The sequence below is a fragment of the Zeugodacus cucurbitae genome, chromosome 5 (assembly GCF_028554725.1).
Source record: "Zeugodacus cucurbitae isolate PBARC_wt_2022May chromosome 5, idZeuCucr1.2, whole genome shotgun sequence".
In the NCBI taxonomy this organism is placed as follows: domain Eukaryota; kingdom Metazoa; phylum Arthropoda; class Insecta; order Diptera; family Tephritidae; genus Zeugodacus; species Zeugodacus cucurbitae.
In genome coordinates this window covers 57712715-57732822 of record NC_071670.1, presented here as the reverse complement: position 1 = coordinate 57732822, position 20108 = coordinate 57712715, and the positions used below count along the sequence as shown (strand labels likewise).

The following is a 20108-nucleotide window of genomic DNA, read 5'->3' as shown; positions in this document are numbered from 1 at the left end:
GGTTAACGCCATTTTTTTCGTGACAATTGTACGATTTTGCCCATTTTCAATAGCAACCAGCAAGTATATGCAACATGTTGCGAGAGTGTATAAATAATTCAGAAAACAATAATTAAAAAAAAAAATCATTTTTACTAGCATTCACATCTACCAACATCAAAAATATCTTTTTGTTTTGAAATATCGATTGTCTTTGGGTACAAAAATGTAAATACTCTAAATACAATTTATAGTAAAGACATCAATAAATTATGAGAAACTATAATAATAGTAGTAAAATAATTACTATAAAAAATATTCTACTCAATACTGCCAATTAATTTTTCAGCACGAGCGCATTTTGTCAATATAAAGTTAGTTTTCAGGTCAAACAAATTATTTTAGATATCACTTTTCATTACTCAGATTTCTATTTTTTGAAAATTTCCACATAAAATGTGTATAGAGTTATTACCAAAACAAACTTTTAACTACAACAAGCTTGTCAAAAATTTCTGTGAATCTATATCACCAAATATAATAACTAAAACCAAGTTTAAATCCACATTTACGCATAACTGAGTTTAATACCCAAAAAATTTTTGTTTACTGTGACTCATGTGTAATTCCACAAAAGAAACATAGAGACTTCAGGTGAAATCCGTTGCGACTTTGTAAATACTGAATTATTCATTGGAAATTCCACAGAACGCTAGACAAAGTGCAAATCTCGTGCAATTTAAATGTAAATTTTTAATTCACATTCGCATGAGGAGACCGCAATTCGTAATGGAACTGCATAGTTTGGTTGCTTTTGTTTTTCACCTATTTTGGTCGTCGAAAAGTCTGATTGAGTTGGTTGCGCTGTTGTTGTTGTTTAACCATACTTAGTGTTAGAGCTTAGTTATTTGAAAAGCTTTTCGGTGTCTGGCATAAATAAATAATAATGCATGTGTTGACAAACAGAATTCGTACTTTGAAATGCTGGATTGTGATATACTTTTTAAGCTAATAAGGGATAAAGGGTTCTCGTCATTTTAAAGAAACATATTTTTAATCAAAATTAAATTTTATTGTTCAAAATTGCTGCCCAAGATATCCCAATAATGACGATGCTACATACGGATACATATTATTAGAAGAAAAACATTCCTTCTGAATTTTTTCAAAATATCTTAGAGATTTACCTATATTTTCGGTCAAAAAGTTACTCGAAGCTCTGAGGTCCTCATGTTCGATTAATGGGGCCTTGAAAACTTATGGTCCGATTTCGACGCATTTTATAATAGCTATGCTACACTAGAAATACAGTATTTGTTCAAAGTTTTATTCCGATGTCTGCATTTATGCTTATTTTATATATTGTATGGAAAGTAGGCGTGGTTGTCACCCAATTAGGCCCATTTTCAAAACATCATTAGGATGCCTGGAAAATATTATGAACATCATTTCAATGAAATTGGTCGACTAGTTTCGGAGATATGGTTTCCATAAGTGGGCGGAACTACGCCTATTTCAAACTTTGTATACTACTTTCAGTGCAGCTCTTCTGTCCCATCTTTACCATGTACTTTAAGGTTTCTACTGTTTTTCCTTAGTGAATTAAATAATTTTTAGAACTATATAATGAAACTATTAAAAAGAGTAGAAACCTTAAAGTATAATACATGGCAAGTGTACAGAAGGACTACACTCAAATTGCTATACAAAATTTTATATCGGCGTTCCTCCGCCCACTTATGGGTCGGAAACCATATCTGAGAAACTAATCTATAAATTCCAACCACATTCGGTTCGTAACATTTCCTTGGCATCCCAATAGCACAATTTGAAAATGGGAGAAATCGGTTCATAACCACGCCTACTTTCCTTGTACCACAATTTTGCAACCCATCTGTTTCGTTTATTTAGCAATCTATAAATTAAGCACCAGTGACGATATCGGAACAAAGCTTTGCACAAATACTGTATTCCTAGTGGGGAATAGCTCGTATAAAAATCGGACTATAACTTCTTAAGGTCCCAGATATCGAGAAAGAGGAATTCAAATTTTCAAAGTTTTAGAAAAAAGAAAATCAAATGAGACCTGTTCCCTCCAATAGTGTGCCTCTATGTCCAAGTATATACTCTATTGCGAGAGTATAAAATATTCGGTTACACCCGAATTTAGCCCTTCCTTACTTGTTTTAGTAGACTTTATTCCGAATATGTGGGTCAAATTGTATGTTCTCTATATAAAATTTAATAAATAAATTGCGAGAGTATATAATGGTCGCTTACACCCGAACTTAGTCCTCTTTTACTTGTTTTGGGTTAGATGAAGTTTTATGCTTTCATTTCAATATAAGGACTTGCCTGAATGTATATAGTACCTCAAAGGAAGTGCCCTTTGGCATTTGCCACCGCTAGTTAGTTATTACGCAAGTACCGCCAAAACGCCATCAAAGTGACAACACAAATTCGAGATTTCCGGATAAATATACACAAACATACATACATACGTAAGGAAGTTAGATAGAAACATAGAAAACAACAGCTACAATGTCACAATTTTAAATCCACAGTAAATTAGAGGCCTGCGGCACGCCAACGTATGGATGTACTGCCAACACTTTGCTCATCCGAACGGTTGACAAATAACGGTAGCAACGTTAGTGGTTTTGACTGCAACAGCAACAGCTTGAACTTGGTCAACACAAAGAGTCTGGGTATTATTGGCACGACTGCGAGTTTAATTGCAATGGCTGGTGCTGGTACAGATGGTAATTATACACTACCGCCGGACAATCTGTTGGATTTCGAATTCGATCCACTCGAGCGTGTTGTGTCCGCCATAGTGCCGGCATTCTTTGGCGTTATTGGTGTTGCTGGCCTGCTGGGCAATGCATTGGTCATATTCGGTGAGTACCCGAGGGGATTTTAAAGTAAGCACTCTCTTTGCTCAACCTAACAGCGCAGTTGCCATTCGAAAGTCTTCGAAAGACCTTCAAACTCTTCACACTTTCGTCGCATTTCTTGACTGCAATTAATTATTTTCTTGAGCGGAAATGAATTTTCTGCTGGCCATGACTTTATTTTGTAATACATTTTCCAGCAAACCGGAAATGCGCTGTTTTGCTTTGAACATAAAAATCTTTTAGAACGGATGTAGTTTTAATTATGTTTTCACTATACTCCTCTCTGTTCTTAACAATTCATATTTTTATACATTTTTTTATTTCTTTTTGCTGTACAGTTGTCGTGGCTAATCAACAAATGCGCTCCACCACCAACCTACTCATCATTAATCTGGCCGTCTCTGACATTCTGTTTGTCGTCTTTTGTGTGCCATTCACCGCTGCGGATTATGTTCTGCCCACCTGGCCATTTGGAAATCTGTGGTGCAAGTTCGTACAGTACATGATTGTGGTGACCTGTCATTGCAGCGTCTACACGTTGGTGTTGATGTCATTCGATCGCTTTTTGGCTGTCGTTCACCCGGTGACGAGCATGTCATTGCGCACCGAACGCAATGCGATGCTGTAAGTACATATGTGAAGTGGTATATGGCAGAAGAGGAATGTGTGTAACTAGGGTTGCCATAAAAGTTAAAAATTTCTTTGGACTTCATTTTTGACATAAATCTAAAATATATTTATTTACTCTGTTTTATAATTTATTTTTAATAAAACTATAGTCTCATTACTACAGTTTCATTCCCATAAGTCCACTTATAATTTACTAATTTTTTCTAAAATTGGCAACCTTAGTATTTTAAAATTCATAATAAAATTCACATGTAGTAAGATCTACTTGTTTCAACTGCAATTCCAGCGCCATCTTATGTGCTTGGATTCTCATCCTCTCTTCGGCTATTCCTGTGGCTTTGGCTCACTCGGTTCGTCTGTATTATTTTAAAGGACGCAGTTACACAGCTTGTGTTTTCTCCACCGAAGAGGAGGGGTGGAGTTTAATCGGATTTCAGGTAATTATTTCTCACAAGATTTAATGAGTGCATTTTTATATAGTATAGCTTCATTACCAAAGCTGTTTGTACTAAGTGTAAATTGAAATCTGTAAGTTCTGAACTCATATGTGCTAAAATTCAGCTCTTCGCCTTATTTCGTACCTACCTTTGCCGTTTTTTACTTATTTTAGTTGTTTATGTTCTCATTCCAGATCTCTTTCTTTATGTCTTCATATGTGGCGCCTTTGACTTTAATATCCTTCCTATACATGGGTATGTTGGCGCGTCTTTGGCGAGCCGCACCGGGTTGTAAGCCCTCCGAAGAGTCCAGGTGAGTAGTTTTATATAAAATATAGACTAATCTAACAGTTTTTGGTTGGATAGTAATGACTAGAAATCCTTTACTTGTGTAGTTAACTACCTTGAGATCATATAGAGTATCTCATATGTTGATGGATTCCTAGAAAATTTTTAAAATAAACCAAATAACTAAAATTGAGGGTTAATATTTTCAATATCTTCTTCCCACAGGAAAGGTAAACGACGTGTAACCAGGATGGTTGTTGTTGTAGTTTTGGCATTCGCTATATGTTGGCTACCAATACATGTGAGTGGAAGACCATAAACAAAAAATTTTAATAACAAAATTTAATCTCAAAACAATTCCAATTTACTTAAAAAATTATTTTTGACAAAAATAAAAATTTGAAAATATTTCATTATAATCCAAGTTGTTTTTGTACTTTCCATAGCTCATACTCGTCATGAAAGCGCTGACATGGTACCCCGGCACACATGCCTCTGTCATTGTACAAATTATCTCACACGTCTTGGCATACACGAACTCCTGCATTAATCCAATATTGTATGCCTTCCTCTCTGACAACTTCCGCAAGGCCTTTAGGAAGGTAAGCTACTTATTATTTGCTAAATTAATACAAAGAGAATTTCTAATTGTGAAATAATGAAAAATTTTAATGCACAAGTTCTCTGGATTCCAGGTTGTCGGCTGTGGCAATCAACCGCTCTTCCCAATGTCACATCAAGCTACAAAGACGACACGCACCACCGGCAATGTAACATCAAATGCCGAAATGCTGTAAGCGAAAGCAACTCATTTCCTCATACGCTTGCTTTTCATCTGATGTATTTCGTAATTAAAAATGTAAAATATTTGTGCAAACAATATTAAAATTAAATTACATCATAATGTAATTAGAAAGCATTGTGGCTGTTTTGTTTTTTTTTTTTTTGTTATTATGTGCGTTAAATAAGCTGTGAGTTATTAAAATGTACAAATACTGAAGAAAGGTTGTGATGGGAGGGAAAGAGCAAACGAAATTCTGAAAATTAGTACATTAGTAATTTTTGTTTGTTACTTAAAAATTTTATTATTTTTCACCTCCTTCATGCAGCTTATAAACCATTCTGGTGCGAAGGCATTGCAAAAAGTGGAGACGAAAATATTTCATTTATTACTTAGCATTACTTAGAATTTGAATTCATTATTAAATTATACAGTTGTAAAAAATATATGTGAATTAGTAATATATAAATGAAGACCCAAAGTCTGGAGTACCCCCTTCCTATTGTGGCATATTAAATCAGCTTTTTACTTCCATTTGTATTTAAAAGCAAGTAAAAGTTCTTGTAAATTTATTTATAATTTCCTTTTAACCAGCTGCATTTGAAACTTTTCACTGCCATTAAACTCTCTGGTGGAAAGTTTTAACACTTTCTTGAGTGTTTCTCTTTTTGCTGTTATTTATATTTCTTATCCACAATTTCTTATGCGCTTGAGTTTATGATTACAATATTTTTATAATATTTCCTTGTCGTGTCAACGCATATAAGAAAATTATATTAGTACGAGTATTAATGGGTAAATGTAAATACAGTGGTACCTCGCCATACGAGTTTAATTCGTTCCGCAACTTTGCTCGTATCTTGAATTACTCGTATCTCGAAGCAAATTTCCCCATACAAAACAATTGAACTACCATTAATCTGTTTCAACCTCCAAAATGTCACCCCAGATATTTTTGTTACGTGATTTTGAATAATAAAAACGTATTTATAAATATCAAATATTTATTACACAAAAACGAAAAAGAGAATGTAAAGAAATAAATTAGATATCCTCACTGGTCTTTGCCTTTTTCGCTACATTTTTCTCGCTTTCACCTGTAGGCCGTTTAGAAAAAAAACATGTCCAAGGTGGTTTGTTTCTTCCTCCCTCTAAGAATGTTCGGGAAATGAGTTAGGCAAGTGTCATTAAAAAGGTCAGATGCACGACCTGTTGCAACTTTTTCTGGGTGTTTTTTTCCACGTTTTCTACCGAACCGAACCGAACCGAACCGGACTCGTATCTCGAATTTCGCTCGTAACTAAAAGCAAAAAAATTACTTGCTCGTCGGCAAAACTCGTATGTTGGGGCACTCGTATGTCGAGATACCACTGTAGTATAAAATAGTCGTAATGACAATAAAATATAAAAATAAAACTAGTTTTTGAAAAGGATCAAGGGAAAATATATTGTTACATATTTTTATTAAATTCAAGATGTGCTTATATAGAATATACATATATCTGAATGTGGTCTGGGTACATCGATATTCAGTGCTAACTGGCATCAAGTCAAGGTTGTCTATACTACTATTATAAAGAGGAAAGATTTCTATGTATGTTTGCAATGAATAAACTCAAAAACAACTGTGCCAATTTCAAAAATTCTTTCACCATTGGAAAGCTACATTCACTCCAAGTAACATAGGCTATATTTATTGCTAGAATCTCAACTTTCTGAAAATAGTTCCCAGGTGAGGGTATCAAAAAGACTTCGTGATGGAGAATCTTAATCTGAAACTAAAAATCGTCTTCAAGTCATTCTCTTTGTATCGCAATCGCGTGTTAGAGAGTCGAGTAACAAGCACCCGCACCTGCTTGCTGAGCAAAGTTCAAAACCTTCCAAGTATGCGCTTGAGAGTTGAGTACGGAGCGTGTGCAGCGGCTTGAAGAACAAAATATTAGAAATATACATGCTCGCACATATGCATGGGAGTGTTTGTATAAATGTGTAAAAACTTATAACATTTGAAATGTTTGTTTAACTCGTGAGAAGCCTGCTAGTGTACAATATTTTGTTAAAATCTTCACACTTTTGTGATATGCTCCATATATAAACATATTGCATTACCTTAAGCATATTGAAATGAAATGCTTAGCTCTCTTGTACCAATATGACATTTTCAAAAAATCGATTTTTTAATTTTTTTAGTTTTTTAGTTATTCGATAGTTTAACTATCAAAAATATCCTGTGAAAGCGGTAAGGTTGTATCTTGAATAGTTAAAAAAACTACCATTTTTTCAGAGCCACGCGAATTTGTCAATTTTTTATAATCGTAATAAAAATTTATAATTTTTTATAGGATGCGATCTTCAACTGTAATAATATTTTTGAATTTTTTTGGAATCATTCAGCAGCAGGGGGAATTTTTTAATATAGCTGAAAATATACCTTACTATGAGCAAAAAACTTCGAAAAATTCGATCGACTTTTAAAATAATTGACGAAAATCGCGTAATTTTTCATGGGTTACATGGTAAAGCCCCTTAAGCATGATGTGTGATATGCATATTTAAATCAAAATGTTGTGCACATGCACCACTAAACCGTGTCTTTGTGGGAATTTATGAAAAATTAATATTTTATACGCTTTATAGCCCCTTTTCAGAAATTCAATAAAGCTTTTAAAGCTGACAAATGAAAAATTGTTTTAGCTGAAGTTTTTCGATGCGTAAAAATATAACAATACAAAATAAATAATCCATAGATATGGTTTAAAATATTCAGCGATATATAAAAAGCATGGACATGGAAAAAGTTGTGCGGTTTATTAGACTGTATATTAAGCCATTAAGCTCTGAACACTTACTGTTACCAATAAAGCTTTTACTGAACATATTTATATTTTAAATTGAAAAAGAGATTTAACAGATTTAAAAAAAAAACATGACAGTAGACCAGACTATAATTTATGATCAGCCTATTACTCTTCAAAACGTATATCCTGAGTCCGACTTTAAGTGAGTTTACGCTGTGTGTTTAATGTTACACTATATGGAGTCAAATAATGAACAGTTGAAATTTTCTGATCGAACAAAAAGCTCTTCGAAACAATAACTGATATATTTTTTATCTTAAAATATAATTTTAAGTGGTGACTGTCAAAAGGCAATATTTATACTACGGCGAATGAAATGGAGTGAACATTAAAAATAAAATTGTTGGTTATTCTCAGTGAAGCACTTTCAAGATAAAATATTAATAAAAACATGAATGTTTAAACATTTCCACACCTAAATGCTCTGTGATTTCGTTCACGTTTCATTTTATCTACTTTGCGTATGCAGCATATTTATTTGATTTTATGCAACATGCATAACAATTATCAATAGATATACATAGATATGTTTTAATATATGTAAGATGTTGTCATAAAAATACATATGCTCTTGTATATGTATTTCAGCCAATTCACAAGTTAGAAAAATAAAGCAATACAATAACCATATAACAAAAAAAATATTTTGTATTGCTTATTATTCAAAATTCAACGCATATTCGTAGGCCAAAAATTCATACGCAATCTGCCACAGAAATGCCAATTTTAACTTGTTCACGTGACTTGTCATAAAAGAATTTATTGCCATAGCAAGCAGTGAACAGCAAAAACCAAATAGCGAACAGCGAAACGGAAACACAATTGACATTCCGCCAATAACTCAGTTAGCTGCGTTGCCATGATTTCATCTTCAGCGCAAAATTGACAAAATTGTCTACGTTGTGCTGTCAACCTTTCTCACAGCCATCAATCAACACATTGACAAAAAAACCAGCAACAGAGGAAGAGATGAGTTGAAGAAGAAAAAATCGAGTCACTGTGCACTTTCACGCTGAAGTGACTACGCGAGCACATATTTATACATACTTATGTATAAGCGGAATTTACGCTCGCGTAGTTGCTGTCATTGAGAACATACGCATGATCGTAAGCTGCCATAATTTATCACCACTCAATAATTCAATTCATGTCATTTGTTACATTTGACATTTTCCGTACGCACCTTGGAATTGCTTCGGTGGAATGGAAACATTTGCTTCGCACATTCATAAGCATGAGTGCAGGAGGAATATTTTATGGGATGATCTTAGTGTGGGTCGGATGTGTGACTATCATTGAATATGCATGAAAAACTAACATACCACAAATCCTTTGCTGGAAATGTTAAACTGTAATGCATATTTGCAGACTTATCAGGTTTACCACTGCGTATAAGTAACATAAGAGGAAAGTTGTAGTTTGAGGAAAAATATGGCATATACCATATCAGTTTATATGTGATGAAGTAAATATAAATCTCTGTAGATATAAGAGAATAGATATTTACATATAAAAAGTATGAAAATTATTGCTGAACTGCTGTCCCTGATCCACTAATTCATTTGTATCAAGAAAGCAAATTTAATTCAAATTACTAAAATGTTCCTAAAGGCAGAAACCAAATTTCTTTGCCTGCATTTAATTCAATTAAGATTGACTTAGACTTTGTTAGAGAATACAGTAAAAGTTCAGAATACCTGTTGAGCCAAATATATTTCGAAAATCCAGTAACTACTAATTCAATTTCAAATAACTCAATTATTACGAGAGTGTTGCATGGCGAAGATAAAATAATGAACAAAATATATTTCAAAATTGTTAATCATCTTATAAATTTCACACATAGACAAGCAGCTGTTGGTGCATACTAATATGATAAAAAATATATAAATTTTATTAAAGTGGCACGTTCTAAAACTTAATTCTTAGCTTTTCAGTATTTCTGTGTAAGACGACCTGCACCGCCTGTGTACGTGAGCCGATGATTACAGAAAGTTAACTTTAACAGTGTGCGATACGAAATTCAAGCAGCTAAATAAACACAAGCTGTTATTGAAGATTTTATCGAGAAAAGATTTATATTTTTGTGCTCGTTCATATGTATGTATGTACACAATGTGCACCCCCACTTTTAGAGCCAATAATACCATTTTAATTGGTAGCCGGCTGTGTTGAGTCCAGCAATAACTAATGCAATCAACTTTAAAATCAAACTAAAACATTTCAGTATTAGCAAGGGGAATCGAATGAAGAATAATGCTAGTATATACGATCGGTTTTCTTAAATATTGAACGTTATATTTGACACAAAGTCAGCTTTTGGAATTTAACAAAAAAATACTCACGAAAATATTTCCACTCAAATTTAATATATTTAACGCACATCCAGAATATTGAAAATTATTGTATATCATGTATTGACCTGTATCGATTCCCCCAAACTCTTAAGTTGGCTTGAATTTATTTTCCTTTCGCTCCACTCATAAAGACACTTGACGTCGAAAGTCCCCGAACTTGTATCTATTTCACCGCACAAAATGTAAACATATTTAACCTCTTTTGAATTCTACCTTCATCTCAAATTAGTCCTCAAAATGTAAAAAAGGTTAGGTCCCGCGACCCTCATTATATAAACAAACTTATGTCACGTGACCCTCATTATGTAAACAAACTTACGTCACGTGACCAATTAAAATGTAAACAAACCGTTGGCTAGGTCAAAGACCTTTGTCAGAGACCAGACAGTTGAGGTCATTGACCTTTGGTCAGGGTTTGTTAACATTTTGGGACGAGATCATTGACCTTTGGTCAGGGTTTGTTAACATTTTGGGACGAGGTCATTTTTTTCGGGGATCCCGAGATCTCAATTCCGAAAGTTCGGGGCTAACACTTTCTGATTTTTGTTTATATTTTTAAGGGATTTCCACACAAAGTAATCAATTCAATTCGAGATCTAATAATTTTTTGCGCTAAGTATTACAGAAGAAGTCAATAATTCCAGTTTTTATGGACCACTGGCGAAAAGTATATTTCGGCATCCCGAAATCTCAATCCTGAAATTTCGGGACTAACATTTTTTTTTAGTTGCACATACGCTTTCTAATCTCGAAATTTCGGACATACGATTTCTAATCCCTTTTCATTGACAGCTATAAATTGGTTAACGGTATATTGGCAGAGAGGACAGAGGAAGGAAGAAAAGAGAGTTTACTACACCATCTTAGCAGGAAAGTTTGCTGACCACTCCCAGCATATTTCACACTCTTCATTTTTATTAAGTCGATTCAGTTCTATTCTAGGTTAAGACCACAAATGTGAGTGTGTGTGTATTTATATGGGATATTGAGAAACTTTGCTGTGGTCACTGCTGTTGTTTGAGTGGTCAGTAAAACTGTATATATTACAAAAGTTACATTCAAGTAAGGCAATATTCTGTGTTAAAAAGATACGAATGAAGTTCAAATAAAATTAAAAATAACATGTAAGGAAGGGCTAATTTATTTATTTATACTCTCGCAATTTATTTATTTAATTTTAATAATATTATATAATACACAATTTGACCCACATATTCGTTATACATGTATTTGGTATAAAGTCCATTGAAATTTGGAAACCCTAGTATTAGGTTAGAAGCACCGAGGTCCTCATGTTCGATATATGGGGCCTTGAAAACCTATGGTCCGATTTCGGCGATTTTTAGAAAGGGGCAGCCACACTATAAATGCAGCATTGATGCAAAGTTCTGTTCCGATGTCTTCAATAGTGCTTACTTTACATATTGTGAAGTAAAATATTTAGGTCGACTTCAAAGTTCTGGTATATTGGAAGTAGGCGTCGTTGTGAACCGATTGGGCCTATTTTCACAACATATCATTGGGATGCAAGGAAAATATTACAAACCTAGTTTCAAGGAAATAACTGCAAATTTGATATTGGTCGAGAAGTTTCGGAGATATAGTTTTTGACCCATAAGTGGGCGGAGCCACACCCATTTAAAATTTTGTATACCAATTTGGGTGGAACTCTTCTGTACCTTCTTTATTATGAAATTTAAGGTTAATGGTGTTTTCCTTTACTGAATTAAAGCATTTTTAGTAGGTTTCAACATAACCTTTGTATGGGAGGTGGTCGTGGTAATAATCCGATTTCCTCCATTTTTGAACTGAATAAGGTAGTACCTAAAAAAACGATTCTAGAAAGTTTGGTTCATATAGCTTAAGTAGTTTACGAGATATGTACAAAAAACTTAGTAGAGGGCGGGACCACGCCCACTTCGCCAAAAAAATTACATATATGACATCCTTTGTACCAAATTTTGTTTCCTTTATTTATGGCTTAGTTTATGTGTTTTCGGTTTTCGCCATTTTGTGGGCGTGGCAATGGTCCGATTTTGCCCATTTGCCAAGAAAGAGGGTGTGCCAAGTTTGATCAAGATATCTTAATTTTTACTCAAGTTACAGCTTGCACAAACGGACGGACGGACGGACAGACAGACATCCGGATTTGAACCCCACTCTTCACCCCGATTACTTTGGTATATATAACCCTATATCTAACTCGTTTAGTTTTGGGTGTTACAAAAAACCGTTGTGTGAACAAAACTATAATACTCTCTTTAGCAACTTTTGTTGCGAGAGTATAAAAATGTTTTTAAATGAGCACATGTTGATAGTGAGAATAGTGTTTCAAATAATCTTCAGTAGGGGAAGTGGACCGGAGCACACACACACAGAATGTTTCCGAAAGGTCTTTCTCAAATGACACCCATGCTAACCTTGCATATAGTATATATAAGGATATCCTGAAGTATAAAGTCACTTTGTTGCGTAAAGAGAGTACACACTTATTAACACACATGAGTGATTTTCTGCGTATGTATGCATGCAACAGTATAACCCAACAAATGCTCAAACTCAACTGCAGATATCCACGCATATAAATAGCAGAAAAACGTGTGTGCTTTTGTAAGCATACTCAAACAAACTTTTACAACGCTGACTGACAAAGTCAGCTGGATTTTCTTTATCACATCCGTGAAGGCATATATACAACTACTACTTCATGCATATGTTTATGTACGTCAGAATATCTGCGTTATAATAGGATGCTGGTAAGCTATACATTTTCTACTTTGCTCTAAAGATACTTCTTTTTATGCTTGCGTTAAATTATAGGAGATCATGCTTCGGCGGCAAAGTGTACGATAAATGATCTTAATATCCTTGTTTGCTAGCTTCCTGGCTTAAAAGTAAGCTAGCTCCGTCATATGCAGGATGTCATGTGTATACATAGCCGCATGATATGCATATAAATATAGGTGCACTTCAGTGTTTTCCTTCGTCTATGATTATACGTATGAACGAAAACGTATGCAAAATAAATTTCCGTACATCGGGACCATTCGTTCTACCTTTTTTCTATTGGAAAGGACGAGTAATGCTTCATTTATAACTTTTGTCTTTCAGAGTACAGAGGATGAATTTATTCACATAACGCTACTTTAGAAAATAGTCTGTGAAACTTATTTGAAATAGACAATAAATATTTAGAAAACGAGTTTCGATATTTTCTAGGTTATTTTATTCGCTTTTCTTCAATATATGTATTTACAAATTGATTGGGTATTGTTTAGTTGAAAATAAAGATGTAAGACCACAACAATTGCTTTTATGAAATTAACAACTATATAATTGTGTAGCTTTAAGTGAACTGAACGCCAATCAAAATGGTAAAAACGATGGAAATGCCATATTAATTGTATTTCTGCTGATATGTGCGTAAGAAGTCTTGCTTTTGTCTGGTTACAGACGTCCTAAGCCGACAGAAGTAAAAAGTCGGTATTGTACGAAAATACACAATAGAACAGTAGTTTAGAGTGGCAGCAACGTGTAGACAATAAAAATAATATTAACAATTGCTACGTGTGTGAAAATAACAATCTGCGGTGGCAGTTAATACAATGAGAAATAAGCGAAAATTCATAGAAAGCGTCAACTGTCGCAAAAAATATTATAATGTTATAAACTGTGGGGGAAAATTAAACCACAAAATATAATAATAGACTAGCACTCTTAGAAATACCAATAAGCAAAGAAATAATTGACAATGGTAACAATTGTTTAGGCATAATTGCTGTTGGTAATTGTGTTATAATTTTTATTGGTTGCGGGTGTGAATTGTAGCATTGAAAGTGAATAGTGCTTATGGTATATAAAAACTCTCGATTTTTAAGTAATTTTTATTTGCTCAAAGAGTATGAAATATATAAATTACTCTTATATAGTAATAAATACTTTTCTTAATATTTATATATTTAATTATATTATAATAATAAATGATATGCCACTGAATCTTAAAAAATGTAAAACGATGTGCTTTTTCCGTAGAACTGTTGAACTTTCTCCCTATGTAATAAATAACTTCAGTTTAGAGCAAGTTTTTAGCTTTGTTGATTTAGGAGTTACTATGGACCCTAAACTAAATTTTAATTCTCATGTAAATTCAATTGTCTTAAAAGGTTAAAGGTGCTCTTAGCTTTGTTAAACGTTGGTCTAAAGAATTTAGTGATCCGTATATTACTAAAATTATTTTCACAACATTGGTAAGGTCTATATTGCAGTATGGTTCTGTGGTATGGAATCCTAGCTATCAATCCCATTCTGATAAGCTTGAGTCCGTTCAAAAACAATTTTTACTTTTTGCTTTAGGCCACTTACATTGGGATTCAAGTTTGAATCTTCCCCCGTATACTAGTCGTTTAAAACTTTTAAATCTTCCCACACTCACTAGTCGCAGAGGAATGCTAGGTATAATATTCCTAATAAAACTACTGAATGGTTTAGTTTGTAGTTCATTACTATAGTCCTATTGTCTGTTATTAAGTTTAATATCCCATTGCGTTCAACTAGGCAGTTTAGACCATTACTTCTAAAATCTTCTAGAATAAATTTTGAGTTAAACGAACCATTCCGCTGAATATGTCAGGATTTTAATTCTCATTCCAGTACATTTGATCCATCTGACTCAATATTTAGCATCAAAATAACTATTTTGTCTTCTCTTAATAAGTAATATTGAGAAATTTTCAACTTTTAGTTTTTATAAATTTTTAAATCTCAGCTGTTGAAATGTTTCTTTCTGTAGTTGAGCAGTTTGAGAACTGAACGCTTAAAAATCTCTTGCCTTTCTAGACTCGGCAAATTCCGCTCGTATGCGGACTGCGCCCCATGCGTCGGTTGGGCGGGAGGAGGGTAATCGTTTGGGTTTATTATAATGTTTGCTAAAAATAAAGCAAAAGAAGAATTTGAAAAGTTACTCATACGCAGAGGCGATTTTATTTATTGACAACTCGAAAACTTTGCTGCAAGTTTATTATTAATTATAATTATACAATATTTGAATTATAAACGCAATAAATTTTATTGTTTTTATTGTAGTTTAAGCATTCATTAATTCACATATAAAAAGAAATCTAAACTAGTTTCCTCAAAGGGAAAAATACATAATTACTCATAACATAAAATTTTATTTAAAATTAAATGGTTTTTTTTTAGTTGCGAATGGAAAGAAGATAGCATGTTTGAATATTCCCTTGAAATAAATGTATTATATTGTATATAAAAGTCATGGTAAGTCATCATGAAGAAGACAGCTTTGAAAGTGTAAAATGAAACTCTCCCGACATATTTCCACAACAGGAGCCTTCCATATTCAGCATGGGTAGCCAAGCGCATCAACAAACATGTGAAATTAATGGAGTTCAACGACTTAGCAGTCGTGTAAAAAGTTTAATGCTTTACAGGGGCAATTAGTTCCATCTAAACGAAAACAGGTGTAATCTTCCTTATAAGTATTCAGCTAATGCAGATGCGGAGAAAATTTAGAAATATATACATAATATATGCATTTTTATATATTTAAAACAAATACAAATTTGGATTGCTATTTTCAGGCATCAACATTTGAATAAAAACAATTTTGTTAAAAAAATACTTTTAGAATTGATAGAGCAAATTTCTATCGAAGTACGTGACTTAATCGAACCACAGAAATGCCACAAAACAAGACCGACAATAAACAATAACAAACAAAAATCTGACATTTTGCCTTTAACTCAGTTACCACTGAATCCATAATTTCATCCACCTCAAAGCGTTTATGAATTTCTTCTTCGTGCTGTCAAACCCACTGCGAACCATCAATCAGAGATTTCGTGTGAAAAAGCAGAAAAATCTCATGTCACAACTCACTTGAGGCATTTGCAAGCACACGCATGATTGGTTACTTGTTTTCAGTGGCTTATAAGAAAGAGCAAAGTAAAGTTAGTAGAAATTTGAGAAAACAATAGCAAGCATATAATGTTTCCACAAATGTGTACATTTTAAGCCACAAAAAGAACAATTTGTAGAAATTCAAACTTCGTTAAAAGAACGATACAGAAGTAAAACAAAAACATATAAAGTGTGTGTATGTTTGTTATTAAGAGACACCTGACTAAACACAAATAGCAACATTTGCCTGCCACCAACAGACAATCCGATTAAGTACATATGTTGCGTATACGCAGTGGGCGTCAGACACCATTGAAGTGGCGCAAACTTGCAAATGAGCAAAAGCCTTATGTAATAGGTGAGAATTAGTCGCATGATAATTTAAAGACGATTCATGGAAAGTGGATTTTTTTTTTCTCTTTACAATATGTATGTTTGTGTGGATGCACATTTAGTTTATGTATACATATGTATGTTCACTTCTTCCATAGACAAATTGTGGCAAATGATTACACTTGATTTGTATTTTATAGACTCGGTAAAGAATTAAGTTAGATAATAGAGGACAGATGGCGTGCTGTAAGCGTAAATTGAGAAATAAAATAGGAATTTTATATAAGTAGCGGAGGACAAGTAATGGTCTATTTATTACTTCCCAGTGAGTGTTTACTCAATTGCAGGCTTTCGCTATTTATTTAAGTAAAGTAAATTGACCGTTGGGTGAATTTAATTAGATTAAAGATGGAAATTTCAAATGAAATTTAAAATTCAAACGTGCTTTTGGTAACCTAATATACACCATTTTGCTTATCTCATATAATGAAAATGAGTTCATTAGAGAAAATTTTGGAAAAGTATAATACAATTTATAAAAATATTTTGCATAGAGTGATTTAACAATATACTTTAAGAGTACTTAATTACAGAAAATATTTAGCCAATAAGATTTCAAAAAGTAGTCTTCTCATACTCGATGGTGTGCACAATTAAGCAATTAAGTGTTGCTATAGAAATTAATATTTCATGTGCACGAAATTTATTACCGTTAAATATTCAGCTTATCTTCAGGCATCACTAAATTTAATCAGGATATTAAAAGAAAACTCACTTGGGTTGCGTATACGCCTAGGTGATACTATGTAATAAGCACATACGTATGTATGCGTAGTATATGTAAGAATTATTCTGTCATATGAATCAGTGTAATATTAATTTACTTACTCTATGTACTAATTACACAAAGTACATTTTAAAGTGTCATCAGAGCTCATAAAATTTTTATTTTCTTATACCATTGTTGCACTTTTCATTTTTTACTTGGACTTCTCCACATTTGCAAAGCTTAACGCGTATTATTTATGCCTTCACATTTACAGCCGCTTTATGATGTCGCATGCCTTAATTGACAATATCAGACGGTTGAAGAGAGCTTAAAAGGTCTCATTATTATTAAATTATTTAATTACCAAATAATATATCAAAATATACTGTATAGCAGAGCACACGAATCTATTTCTTCGTATTGATTATATTTAACTGTAATTTATATTTGTAAAGAACTTAATCCGATTTTTTTATATAAATACAGGCAACGTTTAGTAAAACTGCGAACCTTGAAGTCTCCAAGGAGCCGAAAAGGAAGTTACGTAATATTAGTTTACGGAAAACAAGAAATCTAAGCCCCACAGCTCATATTACTTTATTGTAGACATCTGCATTTTATTGCCAAATTCCCATAGAGCTGTGTTAAAACAATCAAAACAGGAAACGCTTGCAATTTTCTATTTTATTCTTCACACTTCTTTGCACAACATAGTGAGCATAATGAGGCATCGTGAACGCTCGATTAGCCACGCAAGAAACTAATCATTTGCAGAAGTCGAAAAAAGGTTAGAGGCGTTAATAGAAGTCATCAGGGATGACAGCAGCATGGAGTGAAAATTATTTATTTTTTTATTAATATCAAATTTATATACAGCACTAATTATTTTTATTTTTATTCTTTTAATTCTAATAATTCTTGTAAATACCTTTCCATGAAATACCATTGATTCCATAAAAAATTAAATGGCCTTCGCAAATTATTTAATTTAGACATTTTGCATCAATAAGTCTTTACTTATATTAATATCTCCCTTGTCATCTATTTTCATTGCATAAGCTGAAATTTTCAATCAATTAAATGTAGCCTTGGGGCGCATAGAAATTTTGTTTAAGTGTTTGGCATTGTATCTTGTGTTACTATATCTTCTCATTTATTGCTTTGTTTAAGTCAAAAGTTTTACAACATTAATCAAAACGCGTAAGCAGTTAATAACAGTGTATCTCAAGATGCGCATAATTTCTGGTGTGAACTTCAAAATAATTGAAGAAAGTGAAAGTTCGCCACGTGGAAAATTTAATGATTGAATGAATGAATGAATGTTTATGCGTGGCAATTTGAACTGAATTGAACTTGAATTTTGTTTCTTCCATACCCGCTACACTATTACAAGTTTGGTATAAATGTAGCGTTTTGATTCTCAATTTGACTATAATTTACCAAAAAATGTGAGCCAAAAGTTGTCAACTTTGCCCTTTGTCACTGTAACAATCGCTCATAAAACAATTATTTATGTCATTCACACCTATAAACGTTTGTGAATTAAAAATTGACATTTGAAAAGGCGTCTGGCGCACGCTGCGTATACGCAACATTTCAAGGGAGATGCTGTTTGTGAGTTCACAGTGCTTCATAATTTGCCAGTCACTTGTGAATTTAAATTTCTTTACGCTTAATTTCGCAACAGCTGTTACTTATTATATTTGTTTTTGTATTTTTTTCTGACTTACGTTTTTTACTATGCTCAAAGAAGAGAATGCAAGAATACAAAACAAAAAACAAAAAATCTCTGGCAACGAAGCAATTGAAGGTCGAAAATCAAGCGCGTGCATGCGATGAAAATAACATGAAAAACAGTTAGCTATAATTAAACACTGGATTAGTTGAATGAGATTACATTGAGCTGAACGAGAAATTGAAGTAATATTCTAATTGAATGCCAAAAGCTTCTGTTTTATAGATTGATATATAATATATATCTCTATCTTATAAATATAGATATATAAATTGAAACAAGTTTGATGTAAAAATAGATGGTTTTTTAATTAGTGAAGACCAAAAATACTTCATGAGAGTGGAATTTTGCGTAAAGATACATTACAAAACTTAAACTAGACCGAACAAATATGCCACTAGAATGGAGTATGAATTAAATATTCATCCTCTCGACATTATTACCAATACAATTTTTGTTTTCCTGGTTAATTTTCTTCTATTTTATATTTGGTCTTTGGGTTAGTCTCCGTTTATTATACTTTGTTCCTTCGCTTCTTTTGTTTATGTTCAATTTCCTGGACGTTGGTCTTCGTTATCATTCATTTACGCTTGCTTTGTTATATTTTGTCGTAGCCTCACGCAACAACTAACAGTTAATGTCAACTACTGAAGCGCGTAATACATGGCGTATACGTAATGTAAAAATATTTATTAGTTGGAAAGTATGAGAAAGCAAGAGCAAGCAATGAAGCGGTTAAAGCGTAAAATTAAAATGAACGCAATGTAATATTTGTGGTATCGTGCGGGAAAGACAAAAAACAGTAGAGGTAATTAAGCAAATGCCACGCGTAAAACGTGTAGGTGCATGACTATAAATCTGTAAGCCAGAAAAGTACATAAAATAAATTTAGCACAATCAGAAATAAGTGTGGTAAATTAAGTTAAGTCATGCTAAAGGAATAAATACAACAATCTACACATTTCACTGCAAAAATGTTGGTTGTATAAATAACACAAGCTTTTTATGAGTCACTGTTAATACTTTGGTAATTTTAATTAATCCGTGATAAAATTTAGCAAAAATAGTGCTGATTAATTTTAATTTGGAGTCCGTCCAGAAGTGGGCAGCTTTGGCTTAAAAGAGGGA

General features: G+C 33.0%; 1 protein-coding gene across 1 annotated transcript; it reads left to right on the top strand.

Annotated features, from left to right (window-relative positions):
* Nucleotides 1-2543: 2543 nt before the first annotated feature.
* On the top strand, nt 2544-5050 carry LOC105210051 (allatostatin-A receptor). The gene is made up of 7 exons (XM_011180769.3): nt 2544-2879; nt 3215-3500; nt 3793-3943; nt 4138-4256; nt 4457-4532; nt 4678-4833; nt 4927-5050. Exons 1-7 carry the CDS (start codon nt 2573-2575, stop codon nt 5026-5028), a joined length of 1197 nt encoding a protein of 398 aa, XP_011179071.1. The 5' UTR covers nt 2544-2572; the 3' UTR covers nt 5029-5050.
* Nucleotides 5051-20108: the final 15058 nt, after the last annotated feature.